The 19,779-nt window shown below is 29.5% G+C and overlaps 4 protein-coding genes across 4 annotated transcripts; 2 read left to right on the top strand and 2 right to left on the bottom strand.

Moving 5' to 3' along the window:
- The first annotated feature begins 782 nt into the window (after positions 1–782).
- Positions 783–5,734, top strand: LOC114182265 (exocyst complex component SEC15B). The gene is made up of 2 exons (XM_028069097.1): positions 783–3,321; positions 5,541–5,734. The coding sequence occupies exon 1, from the start codon at positions 902–904 to the stop codon at positions 3,296–3,298; it is 2,397 nt and encodes a 798-aa protein (XP_027924898.1). The 5' UTR covers positions 783–901; the 3' UTR covers positions 3,299–3,321; positions 5,541–5,734.
- A 1,655-nt stretch (positions 5,735–7,389) lies between these two features.
- LOC114176131 lies at positions 7,390–8,181 on the top strand. The gene has a single exon (XM_028061069.1). The coding sequence runs from the start codon at positions 7,487–7,489 to the stop codon at positions 7,955–7,957; it is 471 nt and encodes a 156-aa protein (XP_027916870.1). The 5' UTR covers positions 7,390–7,486; the 3' UTR covers positions 7,958–8,181.
- Positions 8,182–12,517: 4,336 nt separating this feature from the next.
- LOC114180105 (indole-3-acetic acid-induced protein ARG2-like) lies at positions 12,518–13,239 on the bottom strand. Its single transcript, XM_028066504.1, has 2 exons — positions 13,090–13,239; positions 12,518–12,979 (listed from the first exon to the last, which is right to left on the bottom strand). The coding sequence occupies exons 1-2, from the start codon at positions 13,161–13,163 to the stop codon at positions 12,733–12,735; spliced, it is 321 nt and encodes a 106-aa protein (XP_027922305.1). The 5' UTR covers positions 13,164–13,239; the 3' UTR covers positions 12,518–12,732.
- A 2,819-nt stretch (positions 13,240–16,058) lies between these two features.
- Positions 16,059–16,468, bottom strand: LOC114191024 (indole-3-acetic acid-induced protein ARG2-like). The gene is made up of 2 exons (XM_028080165.1): positions 16,392–16,468; positions 16,059–16,275 (listed from the first exon to the last, which is right to left on the bottom strand). Exons 1-2 carry the CDS (start codon positions 16,466–16,468, stop codon positions 16,059–16,061), a joined length of 294 nt encoding a protein of 97 aa, XP_027935966.1.
- Between the last annotated feature and the right edge of the window lie 3,311 nt (positions 16,469–19,779).

The following is a 19,779-nucleotide window of genomic DNA, read 5'->3' as shown; positions in this document are numbered from 1 at the left end:
GGAATTTAGTCAATTACAATTTACTTATACCCATCGATTAGTATACTTTGTAATCAGAAGCGTAATTTTAAATTTTTTCCTTGCCTTTCACCCATTTCTTGCAAGAGTAAAGAAGACATTCCGCCATGCAACGTGTCTTTAACCGTATTACTTAGTCGTAGACGGCATTTGAAAAAAAAGGATGCTGTATTTGGAAATTAAATTGTTTTACAATTAAAAAAATAACTTATACTATTAAATATAATATAAACATATCTAATAAGCTGTCAACCCATTTAAGTCATCGCGCGTCGTGACACGCTGTATTCAATCATCCCTCATTCATACATTCATTGTGTTGAGGAATGTCAGGTGCGTCTCAACTCAATGATGATGTGGATATACATCCAAATCAAACATAGAGATGGAAAAGTAAAAAGGAAAAAAAAAAGTGATGTGATAAATGGTATAATTTGAAAATAATGCTATTTTGATGATTAATCTGAGGTTTCTTCGTAACACAAAATTGGTATTTTGCATTTGTAGACGGAAGATGTTTACATTGTTCTTCAAAATTAAAACAGTTAAAAACGTGTCCTAATATAGATAACTGTCATTTAAAAAACATACGATAGAAGCAGAATCATATAATTAGGTTAACAGTGGTTGCTTTGCACCCACCACACATGCATAAAGCTAATTTTTTAATATTTAATTATTTAATAATCATTTACAATTTCATATGAGAAGTATGAATGAATGAATGAAATAAAAGACTTTTCATTTTTCAGTACAATTACTGAAATACCCCAAAAGATTACGGAATACCCAAAACTCAAGACTTCCGACGACTCTTATGGAGTGTCCGAAAATTTTCTGAATCCCTAAATTTTCTCCTCCTGCCACGAGCACACAGACGACGATGCTTTCCTCCAAACCACCGCGCCGGAAAATTGTTCCGGCGAACGGAGATGAGTCCGCTGACAAACTGGACCAGCTTCTCCTGTCCTCCGCTATCTGCAACAACGAGGACATAGGCCCGTTCATCCGCAAGGCCTTCGCCTCCGGCAAGCCGGAGACGCTCCACCATCACCTCCGTCACTTTGCGCGCTCGAAGGAGTCCGAGATTGAGGAAGTGTGCAAGGCTCACTACCAGGACTTCATCCTCGCCGTCGACGATCTACGATCCCTCCTCTCAGACGTCGATTCGCTGAAGTCCTCCCTCTCCGACTCCAACTCGCGGCTCCAGTCCGTTGCGCGCCCGCTCTTGTCGTCGCTCGATGCCTTCGTCGAGACGCGGAACGTCTCGAAGAACGTGAACCTCGCCATCGACTCCATCCGCACTTGCGTCAAGCTGATGGAGGTTTGCACGCGCGCCAATCGCCACCTTGCGGACGACAACTTCTACATGGCGTTGAAGTGCGTGGACGCGATCGAGCGGGAGTATTTGGATAAAACGGAGTCGTCTACGCTGAAGCGGATGCTGGAGAAGAAGATTCCAGAGATTCGGTCGTACATCGAGAGGAAAGTGAACAAGGAGTTCGGGGACTGGTTGGTGGAGATCCGAGTCGTGAGTCGCAATTTAGGTCAATTGGCGATAGGTCAAGCCTCGTCAGCGAGGCAGAGAGAAGAGGATCTAAGAATTAAGCAGCGCCAAGCGGAGGAACAGAGTAGACTCAGCGTGAGGGACTGTATTTACGCTTTGGAGGAAGAGGAAGAAGACGAAATTATCGCTGGCGGGATCGGCGAAGACGGCGGTGGAGTCGCCGGGTTTGATTTGACTTCGTTGTACAGGGCATACCATATTCATCAGACTTTAGGGTTAGAGGATCGGTTTAAGCGGTATTATTTCGAGAACCGGAAGCTTCAGTTGACTTCGGATTTTCAGGTCTCGTCGATGACTCCTTTTCTGGAGTCGCATCAAACGTTCTTTGCGCAGATTGCAGGGTTCTTTGTGGTTGAGGATCGCGTGTTCAGAACCGGAGGTGGGTTGATTTCGAAATTGGAGGTTGAAAATCTATGGGAGATTGCTGTTAGCAAGATGTGTTCAGTGTTGGAGGATCAGTTCTCCAGAATGCAAACTGCTAATCATCTTTTACTTATTAAGGATTATGTGAGTCTGTTAGGAGTAACCCTGCGGAGATATGGGTACCCCATTGATGCGTTGCTTGATGTTTTAAGCAAACACAGGGATAAGTACCACGAACTCCTTTTGTCTGATTGTAGGAAGCAGATTGCGGAGGCGGTTGCCGCTGATAAATTTGAGCAGATGTTGATGAAAAAAGAGTACGAGTATTCCATGAATGTGCTTTCTTTCCAGATACAGACTACGGATATAATACCAGCATTTCCCTATGTTGCCCCCTTTTCGACCACTGTGCCAGATTGTTGTCGGATTGTACGGTCATTCATTGAGGATTCTGTGAGTTTCATGTCTTATGGCGGGCAACTTGAGTTCTATGAAGTTGTTAAGAAATATTTAGACAGGCTTTTGAACGAGGTTTTGGATGAAGCTTTGGTGAAGCTTATCAATACCTCGATTAGTGGTGTCTCCCAGGCAATGCAAATGGCAGCGAATATGGCTGTCTTGGAGCGTGCTTGTGATTTTTTCTTCCGCCATGCTGCACAGCTTTCGGGTGTTCCCTTGAGAATGGTGGAGAGAAGCAGAAGGCAGTTTCCCCTTAGAAAAGCTCGTGATGCTGCAGAAGAGATGCTCTCTGGGCTACTCAAAGCCAAGGTTGATGGATTTATGACCTTGATCGAGAATGTAAATTGGATGTGTGATGAGGCACCTCAGAGTGGAAATGAATACGTAAATGAGGTTATAATTTATTTGGAAATTTTGGTTTCAACTGCTCAACAGATATTGCCATCTCAGGTCCTTAAGAGAGTATTGCAACAAGTTTTTGCTCACATATCAGACAAGATAGTTGGAACTTTAGTCAGTGATTCTGTTAAAAGGTTTAATGTCAATGCTATTAATGGAATTGAAGTAGATATTCGGCTCTTAGAATCATTTGCTGATAATCAGGCCTCTCTTTTCTCTGATGGGGATGTTGATGTTTTGAAAGCATCGCTTACAAGTTCAAAGCAACTGATTAATTTGCTACTGAGTAATCATCCGGAGAACTTCTTGAATCCAGTGATAAGGGAGAGGAGCTACAACACTTTGGACCACAAGAAAGTGGTGATTGTTTCAGAAAAGTTGAGGGATCCTTCAGATCGGCTCTTTGGAACCTTCGGTAGTCGTGGGGCCAGGCAGAATCCGAAAAGGAAATCGTTGGATACGTTGATAAAAAGACTTAAGGACGTTAGCTGATTAAGCTTATAGCTGTATGTGAGGTACTTTTTCTTGTTGTTGTCTCTAGTCCATTTTGACTATGAATTATTTAATAGTGAGTTGTTGATAAATTTATTTGGTTTAAGGTCAGGCTATCATTGTCTTGTCTTCCAAATGCATTTTAAGATTTTCCCAAATATCTGTTTGAAATGTATAATTGTTATGTTCTTTTTTTTTTTTTTGGATTTCATTAAAATACTTCCATTTCATTTTATTGTATCTGTTATGAACTGTATCCCTCATGTCTGCTAAACGGTCTTTAATGTTGTAACATGATGCTTTATTTTCCTGAGTAGCTGCTGGTTTCTTTCAACTTTCATTGATTTAGGTCTAGATGAATGAACTCCTGTTAAATTAGCTCATTTATTGAAATGTCATAATCATTGCCTTGGCATTTGCCTCTCTGTTCATCGGCCTTAGCCTTGTATTGTACTACAGTGTTGTTAAATAACCATAGTAGGGCCACCATAACACTATAACATGGCATTTCTCTACCCATCCGCCAGTGGCAATTTGTGAAGGGAGTCTTATTATGGTGGCGCCATAGACCACAATGGCTTGCTTAGCCTCTATTGCTTCTTCAACTTTTGCTAATGTTAGAAAAATTGAGATTATTGAAGTGGCATTGATCCTCACATAGCTTTCTAAAGCACGATTGATAGCCTTGGCCCTTAGGTTTTGAAGTTGAAACGAGGATACCTTCCCAATCCTGTTGTCATGATTGTAGGTTTTATTAATGATCGTATATGGGTCTATAAAAGACACCAATTTTGGAAAGAAACCTTTAAACCCAACGCATAAGTTAGATGTTATATCTAAATCCTTAAGCAATTGAATTAAAGAAGCTCTTGACCTGTTGAAAAAGTAAGTCCCAAGCTAATTAATACAATTTAATTGAGGTTGTGGAGTGATGCAAACAGAATTTGTTTGCATATTGTCTTTAATTAATCTATTGCATATAGTAATCCAGTATTGAATATTAGCTGCACAACACACAATTGAATATACTGGACACAAATTGCTGGCTGAGCCATATTAAAGTATGCTGTTCACTGAATTGCATTGTGCCCTTAAACACACAATGAATGAATCATGACACTTTTCGTAAAGATGGCAGCACCTTGACTTGACACCCTTGTAGACAAATTTGAAATATACACTAAGTGCACACTAGTAGGCAGCTGTTTTTACGTTTTCTCTGCTATCTTGTCTTTGTATCTCTGTTGTGTTCAAGGTTATATTTGAAGAGTGCCACTTCTACTGTATTTTCATTATCTGTTCAACGGCCATCTTATTGTAATGCTGAGCTCTTTATAACATTAAAAAGGACAGATTTGATATAAATGTCCATAGTTAAGATTAAATTAGATATATAAAATCCAATGACTATTAGATTAAATTGGCTAAAATTATAAATTGTGTCAGAAGTAGACCCTGTTGAATAAATATTAAAACATGACTTGAAATAGTCAAGGAATGGTTGTGCGTACTTTTCTATGGTTGACATTTCAAAATTATAGAATAGTCCTTAAAGGATTGATCTGTCTCCTGAATAGTCGTTAAAGTAAAATAATTCTTCAAGTCTTAGAAATTAGAATGAGAAATCCTTCAAATTAGTTCATCACCCTAGTAAAATATATTGGGATAATACTTTAAGTTATTTTATATTTAATAGTAGGGAGCTAATTATATAATGTACTTTCTTAAGGATTATTTAGGAAAAAAGGTAATATTTGAGAGACCATGTTGATTATTTATTCAAAATTGTATATCCAATGGCTGAGGCATTTCCTTATTGAGGGAGACATTTCGCTGTCTTCATGCCAATATAATTAATTCATTTTAAGTATCATAGTTTCTCCATGTGATTTGGTTGAATTGGAAAGTTTCTTTTTGGTTGCAATTCTTTGTCTAGAGCCACTCTAGAAAAAAAGTTTTATCTATAATCTAGGAATCCTTTTTCCCCCTTTTTAAACGAGAAGAGGAATTAAAATTGTCGTTAAATGTTTGTTTGGTTATTAAAGTTGGAGGAGGTATTATTCATATATTCTGATGTAGTTATGCTTTTTGCATGAAGAGAGAGAGGTTCGTAATTTCAATTTCATGTTCATGTTTTGTTTGGTGTCTTCAAACATAATTAATGTTCAAAAGAAGTAAAAGGAGGATATTACCTGTTCGAGAATATGGGTCATTTGTATGATTGATGGCCATTTCTTCTTAGGTCGCATTTTGTTACGGGTCATGTTTCGCCTTTGGGCACCTCATCTCAAACAGAAACAGGTATACAAGGAAGAAAAACAAAAGAATATTCCCCATCTTGAAAAACTTGACAAATTACGACACGATTAGTCAAAACCTCTTGTACCACCGAAGTAGCATTTCTAATTTTAAACAAACATTGGGTTAGACCCTCCAGTCTGCTTCAAATTTGCGATTGAATACTGTGTGCACATTAGGAAATCAAGCACTCGAAACTTGTATTCACACCTTACTAGCTATGTATAATAGTGAAATTAAATCAAAACTTACTGGTAAGGGTTATCCGTAATTATATTTTACTGTATTTTTTGGGAATATAGATTATAAAATTTCTAATATTCATTCAATTTGTGAGTTCCAGATGTAAAACATTGCTTGTGAAACATTATGACTGTTGATATCGAAAGAAATAATTAGCTAGGGCTGATTCAATTAGTCTCCAAAATTTATTTATACATTAATAATCTATTTTTTATAATTTAAGCAAATTCTCTCCACTAAATTTATTATTTTTACAAAAGTTATCCGTACAAGTGACTCCACAATTGTACATTTAATCATCTTTTCTTTGTATTGGTATTAGAAGTTTGTATTGGTCTTATTGTTAAACTTGGTCATTAACTTCCAAGCCACTCTTGAATGGCATCTAAGATTCCGAGTTTTCATAATAAAAATACAGAAGCTAGAATTGGACGAAGAAAATATTTAGTCACTATAGACTAAAATAACGTTTGTGTCGATGTAAGTTTAAATAATACATTCGGACTATGTTTTCAGTACGTCTTTAAAGCGCACTTGAGAAAAGTATAAAAGACTTTCTCACTTATTAAATATCATATCTCCTATATTAATGATATTTTACATCGTGTTATATATATCACAAACTAGCATATTAGTGATTAAGTGAGATTTACACATTCATATTCATTGAGAATCTGAAACATAATACGAGCAAAGAAGATAAGAAAACATTTTTGAAATAGAATAAATTAGATAAGTGTAGAGCATTTGTGTTTTTTGAATAGTTAAACTATGCTTTGTTAACATAGAAATGATTAAAAAATATCATAGAAAATATCTATTATAAGTTAGAACTAACTTAAAAAATATGTATCTGTAAACCCATACTAATAAATGAATTCCTTTTAAAATTGAATAAGAAATGTCCATAACTCAATTTCATTCAACCACCAAAAAGAACAAGTTAACCGTCCCATATGTCAAATCTTACCCATGTTTCATAACACATTCACGACGTGGATTGAATTTACAAAAGACAAAGAAAGTTTAACTCACTTTTTCTTATTTACTTTTAACCCATTTTTTAATTATCAGTAGATCATTTATTTTGATTCTTTGAAGTAATATGATATAATAATGATGATCGAAGTAATGAATTAAAAGTGGGTCAAAAAAGTGAGTTAAATATCATTCTTCATTTACAAAAAGGTATTTCGAAATCTAGTTTTAAATCTCCATACTTATTTTAACACAGCATTCAACATCACAGCTTCTAGTGTATTTATTGTATTTCTCTCACTAGTGTTTTAATAATTACAATTTAATTAACAAAAAATAAGTTATAAATATCAGATCAAAATATCTCTTTAAGCTGCAATTGAGTTCAATCTTCGCCCTCTTCGTGAGGCATATTCTATTCCGTTTTAGCAGAATGCCGCTACCCGAGTTTTTATTTTTATTTTTATTTTATTTGGTGAAATCACGTGCTTCGCGAGTTGCAGGCGTTAATAGAGTATTAACCTTACTATACAGAGTAGGACAAAAACTTGATATAAAATAGCTACATTATTAAGTTGGTGATTGGTTTATTAATTTGGTTTAGTATCTGTTCCTCCCAGTCTTAGCACGACACTTCAATCCCCATTTTCCTACAATTTTCCTACAAAAATGAACACTAGGTGTTGGATGATATTTCTCTGCATACTGACTTATGCGTATGTTTCCGTTTCAGAGAAATTATCAGCGTACGACGTTCTTGAGAAATATGGCCTTCCAGTGGGTCTTCTTCCGAAAGGTGTGACAGAGTACGAGCTAAACGAAAAAAACGGCCAGTTCGCAGCGTATCTGGATCAAACATGCTATTTCAGTATACAATCGTATGACCTAAAGTACAAGTCCACCATCAAGGGCGTGATCTCGAAGGGGAAGTTGTCGAAGCTGAAGGGTGTTAGCGTGAAAATTGAGGTGTTGTGGATCCCAATCACTGAGGTCACTCGCGACGGCGATGACCTCAAATTCTCTGCCGGCGTTGCTTCCGCCGGTTTTAGCGCCGAAAGCTTTTCCGAGAGCCCTCAGTGTGGATGTGGATTCGATTGTGAGAATTTCAGCCAAAACGGTGACGTTTCTTCTTCTCTTTAGATTTAATTGATAGGTCTCTTCCTCGCAGAATTGGGATCTGTTGTTGTGTTTCTTCTGTTCTTAATTATTATCGATGATCTTGTTTTTCCTTTGCATAAATAATGATTATCTGTGATGTTTTGCGGGACACGCTAGAAAAGTTTGTGTGAGACAAGTAGCCCTGGGTTTTAGAAAGCAACCTAGATAAATGGATATTCTAGAATCATTCTAACTTTTTCTGTGAATTTTTTGCTCCTATAAATTGTTTAATTGAATGTGTTTTGTATTTTTTTAATATTATATATGTTTATTTTTTATGATGATTTTTTTTTAATAAAGTAGAAACCAATTTATAGAAAGATAAAAATAGAATAATATAGCATTTCTGATTACATTTTACATATTTTTGTCCACTCTCTTTATTTATTGACTCCTTCCAGTTGCAGATGGATATATGAGAAAAGGGGTCCCATTTTTTCCATTTAGAAATATTTCTTAATCATGACACTTCACGTAAGAACAACTTCCACTTTGTTTGACGTGGAAAGAAAAACAGAGAAGACAAAATAGATATTAAAAAAATGTAGAATTTTGTACTTTTTTAATTTATAAATTAAGTAATTGAAAATAGATATTTTTAAGAGATTGTTTGGTTTGAAGAAAATTAAAAGAAAAAATAATAATGAACAATTAAAAGGAAATTCTTTTACTAATTTAGACGTGAGGAAGAATAATCGCGGTCACTTAATTAATTAAAATAAACATATAATCAATTATCGCATGCGGATAATTGATTGAATAGTTATTACAAGGTCTAATTCTTTTTAATGAAGTTTTTATTTCATTATAGTTCACATTATATTCAATTACATGTTTTTTTTTCATAATTTTTCTCTAATTTTGTTTGTCGTTTTGATGGTTCTTTAACCTCTCTCTTGGAGTCCATGATGATATTTATCATGTTCTTTTTTTCGACTTTTTTCATGTCGTTTTTTCTGTACACGACGTCTTTCATTTCGTACATTCCCTTTCATTTTACCATTTTTTTTCTTTTAATATATCTCTATGTTTTCTTGTATACTTATATTTCTAGCAGCATGTTCATACAAAATAAACGTGTCTAAAATATATATTTTTCTTAAAAAAATCACTTATTTAAAAGCAATATATGATTACTTATTTTTAGGATAAGCATATCAAAAAAACAAGAATATGAACACATCTAGCAGATATAATTGATTGAGTGCTTCATTACCCTCGAGCCATATATATAGTCAATTGTTCTGTCACCAAATCAATTATTGCATTGATTTTTAAGTGTGTATACTAAATTATATTTCTTTTGTCGACTAAATATTTCTATTGAAACATTTAACCGGTCACTTTAACTTGTTTTCTCTTCATATTAATCTCTTATGCATTTATTTGACAATATTTCACTTGTCGACTAAATCTTTCTATTAAAATATTTAACCGGTCACTTTAACTTGTTTTCTCTTTATATTAATCTCTTATGCAATTATTTGATAATAAATGTGTGTGTGGTTATTTCCTATTATTTATTTACAAGATAAATATGATGCAGTATAAGAAGCTAGTACGTGTTACATCGAATGTTAATACTTTGGATGTCAAAACATTCGAAGAACCAAGGCCTCCCTCCTTCGTTTCGAGATTTGCTTCGAACTTGTGACCAGTAAATAATAAATTATAGTAGTTTTGTATAAAAATTATATTTAATTTAAATATATTATTTTAATCTCTTAAAAATAGAAGTAAGAAAAAAAAAAGTCAATTGAATTTATTTTTTATCATTTCAACCTCTTTTGGTCCGACTATCAAAAATAAATCCCATTAATTTTCTTTAAATTATATATATATATATATATATATATATTAAAAACATATTTAATTATATTAATATTTTTTAAACTTTTAAATAATTAACTAATATTTTAAATTAAATAAATAAAAATAGTTATTTTATTTACATGTTAAATTATTCTTTATAACTAATAATTAAAAATTAATTTATAAGTATTATTAATTTAAGTTATAATAATATTACATATTTATACTTTTTTAAAAAATATAATATAAAAAGTTAATATTTAAAAATTTTATTTTAATTTTTAACCTAAAAAAAATGTCAATAGATCGGTCCGTCTCCTCCTATCTTTAATCCGTTGGGATGAAATTTCAAACCTGACCTACTATGCTATATCTATATAAAAATGATTAGTAGGTCACTTAATTTCTTTCTTTGTGGTATGTTTCACGGTCTATGATCAAGCTATTAAAACACAAATGAATCTCATTCAAAATCCCTGCCAACTCTTTTGTGCAAACCTGACATGGTCCATTAGGTGTTCAAATTAAAAATCATTTCGGACATATTCCCAACTTTTAGGTCATTAAAAAATATGTGGTCTCAGTACTGAGTCATTGAAACCTACTTCTATTCAATGGTTGTCAACTACTTCGTCACGGATTTCCATTTCTCCAAGTTAGATGGATTTGTAATACGTGATTAGAAGTGAGTTTTTAATTTAATTCAATTCCACAAAATCGGTCTGTAAGGTAAGGTTTATATCTTATTTATATATTATGAAATTGTCTTATTTTTAGTTAACATAAGACTTTCAACACACTCTCTCACGTCGAGGTATGTGTGTGAGACTAAAAATTAATAGGTGATCCGTTAGCGGTCCGATAGGGATAAAACAAAATGCTCAAAAAATATCGTCAGGATATGTTTTTTTTTTTAAAACAATGACTCTGATATTATGTTAGAAGTGAACTGATTTTAAATCTAATTTAATCCCACAAAACTGACTTGTAAGGTGATGTTTGTACCTCACACACATATATATATATATATATATATATATATATATATATATATTATGAAATTTACTTCTCAATACTTCCAACATACACCAATAACCAAAATTAGATTGCACAAGATATTTTTATTGATACCCAAAGAATATCGGAATGTACATAACAATAAAATAAAGTAAGAATTTTTTTGTTTAGGTATTTTGGTGATATATATGTTAGTTTGATACATTTTTGGTTTGATGTATTTCGATGTTGTTGGTTATTTCATTGTCCATTTGGAGTTAAAAGCAAAGTAGGGGAACAAGTGCAGCTTTATCCACATGCAACCAATGCATGCATGAGAAAGAAAATGGAATTCCATTAAACTATTGTATATGGGTTTTGTTTCTTGCTTCGCTGATTCAGGTAAAGAAAACTACATCACCCTGTCACTCACACTGTCCTACGCATATGCTGTCACTGCCAAACTCTTCGCAATTCAAAACTTAGCACTGTTTGTTTCCATTCGTTTCTGCTATCGTCCAAACCACAATCTGCAACAAATCGAAAACGACCCAATCCTTCAACTCTCACACTTACTTGCCATACACGCTTCCTCTACCTTATAAAACCACAATTGCTTAATCATATCACAAAAAACATGTTTTATATTGTACATAAATGAAACAAAACAAAACAATACCATGTTTGTGATGCTTGTTACATTGTATTGTGATATCTGTTCCACAAAAGCCGTTTTCAATTTGTTCACTCACACGTATATAAAAATTAGTCCATGTCCGATTTAATCTTTTGAAGTTGTTCTGTGTAGAGTTAAATATGTGAATTTAGTCTCTTAAAAATTGTCTCTTAAATTTCAGTTAAATTTAAAATTAGTCCATTTCTAAAAATTTTAACTAATTTAATTCTTTATTTTAAAAAATACGTGAATTTAGTCTTTTTAACCAAATTTTATTAAGTTTATTTGACGTTTTAAACGCATTTCATAATAGTATTTGAATTGTTTAAATTGTTTGACATATTTTCGCTTCAATGTTAACTTAAATATTATCACAAAATGTATTTAAAATATCAAATAAACTTAACAAAACTTGGTAAAAATGATTAAATCTACGTATTTTTACAAATGAATAATTAAATTGGTATAACATTTTGAAAATGAACTAATTTTAAAATTCACTTAACGAACAAAAAGATATTTAATCATATTTTGTATTACTCCTTCCTCAAGTATAAAATACTTTAACATGTTTCTGCATTTTTTTTTACTATCTTATGTAAAGGTTTAAAATTTCTGTCTTTAAAGCTTTGTGTATCAGTACAACATCAGAGTATATTATAAAAACTAAATCGATTATTTACAAGAGTTACTGAAGTTAAATTACTCGTGGTAGTTGCAGCCAGCCATTGAGAATGATTTTGAAGATTAAACATGAAAGCAAACCTTAAATCATATAGCTTGATAACTCTAATAAAAACAATCCTTTCCAGAAATTGTTCAGTTATTTTGCTTTATTTTGAAGGGTGAAAACGAAGAAAGTTTTCCCCTTTATAGAAAAACTATTGATCAGTTTCATCAATCGGGAACACCGCGTTTGCTTTGTTATAACTTTAATTGAATGCAAAAGTAATACTTTTAGTAAAACGTTGAATAAGGTAAAATGGAATAAGGTAATGTAATGGAGTAAATAAAGTATCCTTAATCGGATTCTGTTGTACGAGATTGCAAGCTGGAAATTCATCACACTGGAACAAAGATTTAAAATTGCAAAACTTGAATATAACCAATAGATCATAATACATCACTAATCAGATGCAATGGAAGATAAACAAGGTGTTCTGTTCATGAAGACAGAACAGAGAATATCAGCATCATTAATATTTCAGTCCAAGATTAATTAACCGATCAAAGTTCCCTTAAAATACTGATTAATCTGGTTAAATCATTAACCTCAATTTTTTAAATTAACTGATTGAGATGCGTTGTTGAATTTTTTGGCCAAAAGCGCAGCGCGCAATTCAGCGACATCAACCTCGTTAATGTTCTCGGGTTTGTAATAGCCAGAGACAGGATCTGGAACCCAGGAAACCTTGTAGGGAGACACTCCTTTGTCTTCCCCTGACGTTGTCGCAATTTTGGAGCTCATGGAAGCAACTCCTCCCTTCGTTGCGTTCTGCGATGCCACCGCGTACCCACGTCTGTTTCAAAACCATTCATTAATTTACTGCCCAAACCCAACAATTCAACGATAAAATAGCACTGGTGGAAGCAAAAATGAACTTAAAGAGTGAGAAAAATGAGGTTATACCTGGTGAGAGAGTTGGAGAATCCATGGAGGAAGAAAGAAGAGAAGGTTTTGGCGTTGGTGAAAGAAGGAGCCATTGGTGATCGAAATGGAGTGGACTCTGTTATCAGCAATGACTTTGTAGTTTGAGTTGTGAAGAAGAAGAAGCGGTGGTGGGTCTTTATATAAGCGCAGAGACAAGAAATTTCAATCACGAAATGTGAAAATAATAATTCATATTCGCATAATCAATTTTAAGGAAAGGGCCCACATCGAATACACATTTCGAAATAAGCTGGTCGTTAGAGAAAGGCTTTCCAGAGATATGACAAATGGAGGAATCGGTGCTAATATTCTAAACTTTATTTTCTTAATCCTCTAATGACTTTTTTTTTCTTACTTTCTACTGGTAATATACATGTTATTGATTTATTTTTAGCAATAATGTTAATGAACCTGGAAACAACTTTAACCAATATAAAATATGTTTTCTTATCTTGAATTTTAATTTTCAATTTTGATAATTTCATCGCTGAAGTATTTGCGAAACACGCTTTTCCAAAAGAAAGATGATAGTTTAAAAAAAAATTTGACAAATTTTTGACAAATTACCTTTTTAAGTAAAAAAGTATTACAATTATTACTTTATTTTGATTAAAAAATAAAAATTTAATATATATTTTTATTTATAGAAATTTTGTCAAAAGTTTGTTAAAAAGATTTGTCAAAAATAATTTTCCTTTCCGAGATTAGAAAATTAGTGCCAGATTGTAAGACAAGCTGCGTCTTCTTGAATTAGCAAATATTAAATATTAGAAACTTATTGATATTTTTAAAATCAGGTGTTTATTAACTATATACGGCATAAATCTTTTAACCTCAATCAAAATAATGATTCCCCACCATCAAAAATAAGTTTATTGTTATTGGTAAAAAGAAAAATATAACAATAGTCAACTCATAAATAACTCTCACATGTCTAAAAGGATAAATGATTTCAATAACATCAACTAACAAATAAATTGTATTAATGTTGACTAAAAAGCATTCACTTGCATTAGTCAAGAAAAATAACTGACATTGATGAGAAATTTTGGTTAATAACATCCAAAAGAAATAGTTAAATCCATGTTGTTAGAGAAATACCTATTAACGGCCCTATACAAATAATCTTAACTTCCGCGTTCATTGAAAAATAAATTGAATATCGGAATTTTATTCAAAACTATAATTAAATCGAATAAAAATAATAACATAATAACTAAATTAAATATAAAATATTAAATTCAACATGTTATTGAATTGATATTTAAACATTTTTTAAAATATTAAAAATACTAAAAAAAATTATAAAATGCATCACTGTTTGTTACAATTAGTTATTTAAATGATTTAACAATATCTATAAATTGAATGAAATTAATGAAAAATATTAATATATTTTTAAAAAATAATTTTACGAATGATAAAATTAAACAAAAAAAAATCAAATATATATTTTAATCTTTAATTAAACACCTTACATTTGTATTGTATGTTAGTATTTCATTGCCTTTTTAACACAATTACATGTTAGTATTTCATTATCTTTTTAACACAATTACATGTTAGTATTTTGTTTGTGCATTTGTTTAAACACGTCTTAAAATATCATTTGTACAGCATTGGGAAAGAATAAACATTTCTGTAATTTTTTTTATACCAAAATTGTAATCGAAGACAATAAGTGATATATAGTTTTTCTCTTAAATTCAAACTACGAATACCTAAATTTTTTTACACCACAAGACATGGTGATATTTTTCAACAATTAAAGAAGTGAACATAATTCCAACATTTAGCACAGGAATAGTAAAAATCAGGTTGAGATGAGTTTTTATTTTAAATTATTTATTATTTTTTAATACTTTTGAACTTGAAGATTCTTATATTTCTATTCCGTATTATGTAACATTATTTAAATTATATATATATATATATATAGATAATGTATGAAATAGAAATTTATTAAAATTTATAAAATAAATTTTATTTATCTATACTAGCATACCATATCTCTGTGTATGCATTTTTTAGATATGAATGATAGTATGTTATTAAGTGATAATAGTGTAATGTTATTAAGTTAATATATAAAATAAATTTATATTTATTAAAAATAAAGTGAAATAAATAGATAAATTAATTGTTAATGAATAAAAAAAAAGATAATCAGTTTTATAGAAAATAGGTAATAATAATCGTTAATTTTAAAAATTTTAATAAATAATTATATTATAAATGGTAGAATTGATATTATAAAATATGTGAATATAAAAGAGAATCTCTTTATATATTAATATAGATTAACATGAACATTAGAAATTAAAATATATTTTTTCGAGAAATAAAATAGAAATCGAAATATTTTATATAGACTAAAAATAATTATTTAAAATCTTATAAAAAAATATAAAGACTAAATCAAAACTAGTTAATTTTACATATAAATTAAAAACACGTTGAAATCAAAAAAATTAAATAACAAAGAACTGTAAATTTTGAAGTAAGAATGTTGTTTTGATAACGTTCATAAAAGGAAAAAGAAAAAAAGTTCAACGTCATCTTTCAGAGATGACTAAGGATTTAACCAAATAAAAGTCTCCTTATTTCCTTATTTATAAGCATACAATTATGTTTGTAGAAACGAAATAATTAGATAAAACGGTAACGTAATTTACTCTTGAAGTAAGTTATCTATTTTGACATCACATAAAGAGATAAAATCTAATAAAAAAAATAGCAATCTATTATTAATTAACGACAAAATGAAACTAAAATCTTTCATCCTTTATTGAAAAAATATAAAATCTAATAAGATTACAAAATATTTCAATTGTGATCAGCTCCTATTAGTGGTGATTCTGAGAATTTCTAAAACTAAAACTAACAAAAACACTTGATCAAACTAAAAATTAACATAGAAGAAACAAAAAACATAAAAAATGTTGAGATTACGAAGATGGTTTGTTGAACTTTTTGGGCAAAAGCTTAGCACGCAATTCAGCAGGATCAACCTCATTGATGTGAAGAGGTTTGTAGAAGCCAGTAAGAGGATCTGGGAACCACCAATCGTTCTTCTCATTCAACACTTTCTCTTCCTCTGACTTTGGTTCCATTTTGCTGTTACTAATGGAACCTGCAACTTTTGATGCAGCAGCGTAACCACGTCTGTTTCGTACCATCAAAAATCAAATTATTATATGTTGTTCCAACAAAAACTGTAATTTTTCCGAAACCTGATAAAAAACAAATCAAAATAATATGAAACACAAATTGAGTAGTACCTAATGGTGCGACAGTTTGAAATTTCTTTCATGACGAAAGAAGAGAAAAGTTTAACAGTGGTGAAAGATGGAGCCATAGATTAGATGCTGTTGAAAAATTCTTCAATGTGAAACTATGGCAACGGAGGAACAAAGAACACTGAACAATTCTTTATAAGCTCTCTCTCTCGAGTTTCTATGGTGAAGTGAAGAGAGGAGTCATTATTATATAGGGCACAAAATTGGATCTTCTATTTTTTCATAACAATCAAATTCAATCTATTAACTAATTTTTATGAATTGATTCGATTGATTTGTAGAAATATTATATCTAAATAAATATTTTCATCTATCTTTATTTATTTTTGAGGAAAATCCAATCAATTTTATATCTATTGACAAATTTTGTTAAAATTAATATTTTAAATTAAAAAAAATGTATTTTTTATTAAAATAAAATTTACAGAAAGACTGAATTGTGAAGAAGTTAATACCATAATCAATTAAATATTAATGGGACAGATCTTGAAAAATAGAGATCCATAAAATGTAAAAGTATTTTATTTGTTATTTGTGAATGTATCGATTAATATTCATTTGTGATAGACAATGTCTGGTATAGATATAGGAATGTTTCAAAAAGATATTTGGACGGAGAATCAATTATAATTCTAATTTTATAAATTTGATTATTAATATTAAAACTTTTATATATACTAATGAAAATACAGTTGTTGTCAAATCTATATATTCGAATTTTTAATCTTTATAAAAATTTAAATTGAGATTACTAGAATTTATTTTCGAAATATATAATTAATTTAAAAATAGTTACTAAATATAAAATTAAATATAAAATTAGAAAAATAAAATCCATTATATATTATATATGTATATAAGAAAACAAACTACTTTGGAAAATCCCAATCTTCTCCTATAATAATAATAATTATTATATTACAAATTATTATTAATATTATTATTATTATTAGATATTGTTATAGTAATATTATTATTGTTATTTTTTATTATTATTATGAGATATTATTATAATGATATTATTATTATTATTATTATTATCATTGTTATTATTATCATTAGACACAAATCTTACTTTTGTTTATTAGGAGAGTATATATCAACTACTTGCAATTTTTTATTTATTGTGTTGTTTATTTATTTATTCATCTAAATATTATTTGAATTTAAAAATTAATTACTAAAATTAGTAAAATGATAAAACTGAAAAGTAATTTTTTTTATATAAATAATTATTTAAATTTAAAAAATAATAATTAAGAGGATAAGATAATAATTAAGGGTAAAACTGAAAAAATAAAATGTAAACACAAAAGAAAAAATCTTCTTTATATCTTTTTATATATAACTATCGAAAATACAGACGCCACAACGTATTTTTTAATTTTCATACAAATTTGAGTTAAAATTAATAAAATATATATTATTAGTTTTAAAATAGTTTTTAAATATAAAATTAGAAAAATAAAAGACGTGGATAAAATAGTTTTTAAAATAACTGTTAAATATGAAAACAGTTTTTAAAATAAGATAAATTATTTATCAAATAATTATTTTTTAAAATAATAATTAAGAATAAAACTGAGATAAGAAAACATATATAAAAAAGATATTTTTTCGTAAATTATTATAGATATATATATATATATATATATATATATATATATATATATATATTTAAAATGTGATATGATACTTATTTATAGACATGAAATATCGAGGTAATCATATTTGTTTGGGTGTTATGAGAACACAATATATTAGAAGATTTGGGATATGTTTCCTTTTCTACAATAACAGTGTTTTACACTCAAACTTAGCTACTATATTTACTCAAACTGAATCTCTAGTGTACAATTAACAGACTTATCTACAAAGATAGTGTTCGTTTTTTTTGTTAACAATACATAAAGAATATATATAGTTCATGTAATTATTGTTATATCTATATTTATATATAAAATACTTTTTTTGTGTTATTTTTTTTGTATTATTATTTAAATGAAGAAACTTTTAAATTAAAATAATAACTTTATCTTTAAAATAACTTATTTTAAATTTAATCATTTTTTATTTTGATCAAAATAGAATATTTTTCTAAAAAAATAACGCATAAAATAAATAACAACTATTTATAATAAAATTATATAAATTATTTATATTTAACCTTATAATTATAATGATTATTTTATTATCATAAAGAAAAGTGAAAACAGATAGATTCACATATGTTTTTCCACTAATGAACTGTTCTCAGTTTTTTTCTAATTATTATCATTAATAATAGTTAATTCAATGTTAAGAATTAATTGATTATTTAATAAATTAAGAAATTGATAAAATAGTGAACACTTTTTATGATAACAAAAAATAATATATAATTATAAAAGTAAATTTAAATATGTTTTGTATTATTTTTTATATAATTTCATTAGTAGTAAAATCAACACTCCTCTTAATGGTGAAACACATGTAATTAAGGGATTAACTTTTTTGTTTTTCAAATAATAAACATGCGTTTGTTATTCATGAGTCAAGGATAATTTTTTTTTCTTCAAAAGTGAGAGTCATTGTTAATTTCTTTTAAATACGTCTCATTCTTTAAAATAAGAAAAAGATAAAGAAAGACTTTGCAACGAGAGATTTTCACAATGAAAGTTAACTAGTATAATATTAAGAAACTAATAATATTATTAAAGTGCATACCTGCACACTTGAAAATACACAACTATTAATAACAAAGATCTTTTACAAAATTTATTAATTTTTTTTTCATCCATTGAAATACTCTCACATATGTATTATGTGTATTATCAAAAGTTTTTGAACATTAAAAAATATTTTTTCTAATAACAATGGTACGTTGTTTTGACTTTTTAAAAGTATAAGCAGAGAAGGAAACTCAAAGGAAAGTATAATGAATGATATTTTTAGAAGAGAAGGTACTTCAACAGAAACAACTTAAAGCAAAAATGAAAAATTAAAATTATATGGACATGACATGAGAGAACAAAGATGGAATCAATTAGAATATTGTGATGACTGCATGAATAGAAAAATTATGACGTAGTTATGATGAGTCATCAATTATTTATGAGTTGAATCTAGCTGTGTTTTTTACCCAACTCAAACTTGTTCACTGTTGAGAGCAAAAGCAAGGCATGAATAATTTGGCACAATTAATAGTCAAAAGGCATCTGAGTCCCAATATGAGGAACCTTCTTCAATTCGATGCGGTGTGTTTTGTAGGTCAACCAATCAGAATTCAACATTTCAGTGTGCTTCATGTTCCTTCTCTCATATGTCTCACCAAATGGGAAAGACTATAATCCAAACTCAATTTATCTACATTAGTTTTTCATTGTATATT

The sequence above is a fragment of the Vigna unguiculata genome, chromosome 1, assembly GCF_004118075.2.
Source record: "Vigna unguiculata cultivar IT97K-499-35 chromosome 1, ASM411807v1, whole genome shotgun sequence".
NCBI classification, from domain to species: domain Eukaryota; kingdom Viridiplantae; phylum Streptophyta; class Magnoliopsida; order Fabales; family Fabaceae; genus Vigna; species Vigna unguiculata.
This window is presented reverse-complemented; position numbering and strand designations above follow the sequence as displayed.

What these genes read in the sequence shown, in the direction of transcription:
- LOC114182265 (XM_028069097.1), top strand. Translation starts at nt 902, where the DNA reads ATGCTTTCCTCCAAACCACCGCGCCGGAAAATTGTTCCGGCGAACGGA.
- LOC114176131 (XM_028061069.1), top strand. Translation starts at nt 7,487, where the DNA reads ATGAACACTAGGTGTTGGATGATATTTCTCTGCATACTGACTTATGCG.
- LOC114180105 (XM_028066504.1), bottom strand. Translation starts at nt 13,163, where the DNA reads ATGGCTCCTTCTTTCACCAACGCCAAAACCTTCTCTTCTTTCTTCCTC. An exon ending in TTCTCCAACTCTCTCACCAG is followed by an intron (nt 12,980 to 13,089) that starts GTATAACCTCAT and finishes GTTTTGAAACAG; the next exon opens with ACGTGGGTACGCGGTGGCAT.
- LOC114191024 (XM_028080165.1), bottom strand. Translation starts at nt 16,468, where the DNA reads ATGGCTCCATCTTTCACCACTGTTAAACTTTTCTCTTCTTTCGTCATG. An exon ending in TCAAACTGTCGCACCATTAG is followed by an intron (nt 16,276 to 16,391) that starts GTACTACTCAAT and finishes GGTACGAAACAG; the next exon opens with ACGTGGTTACGCTGCTGCAT.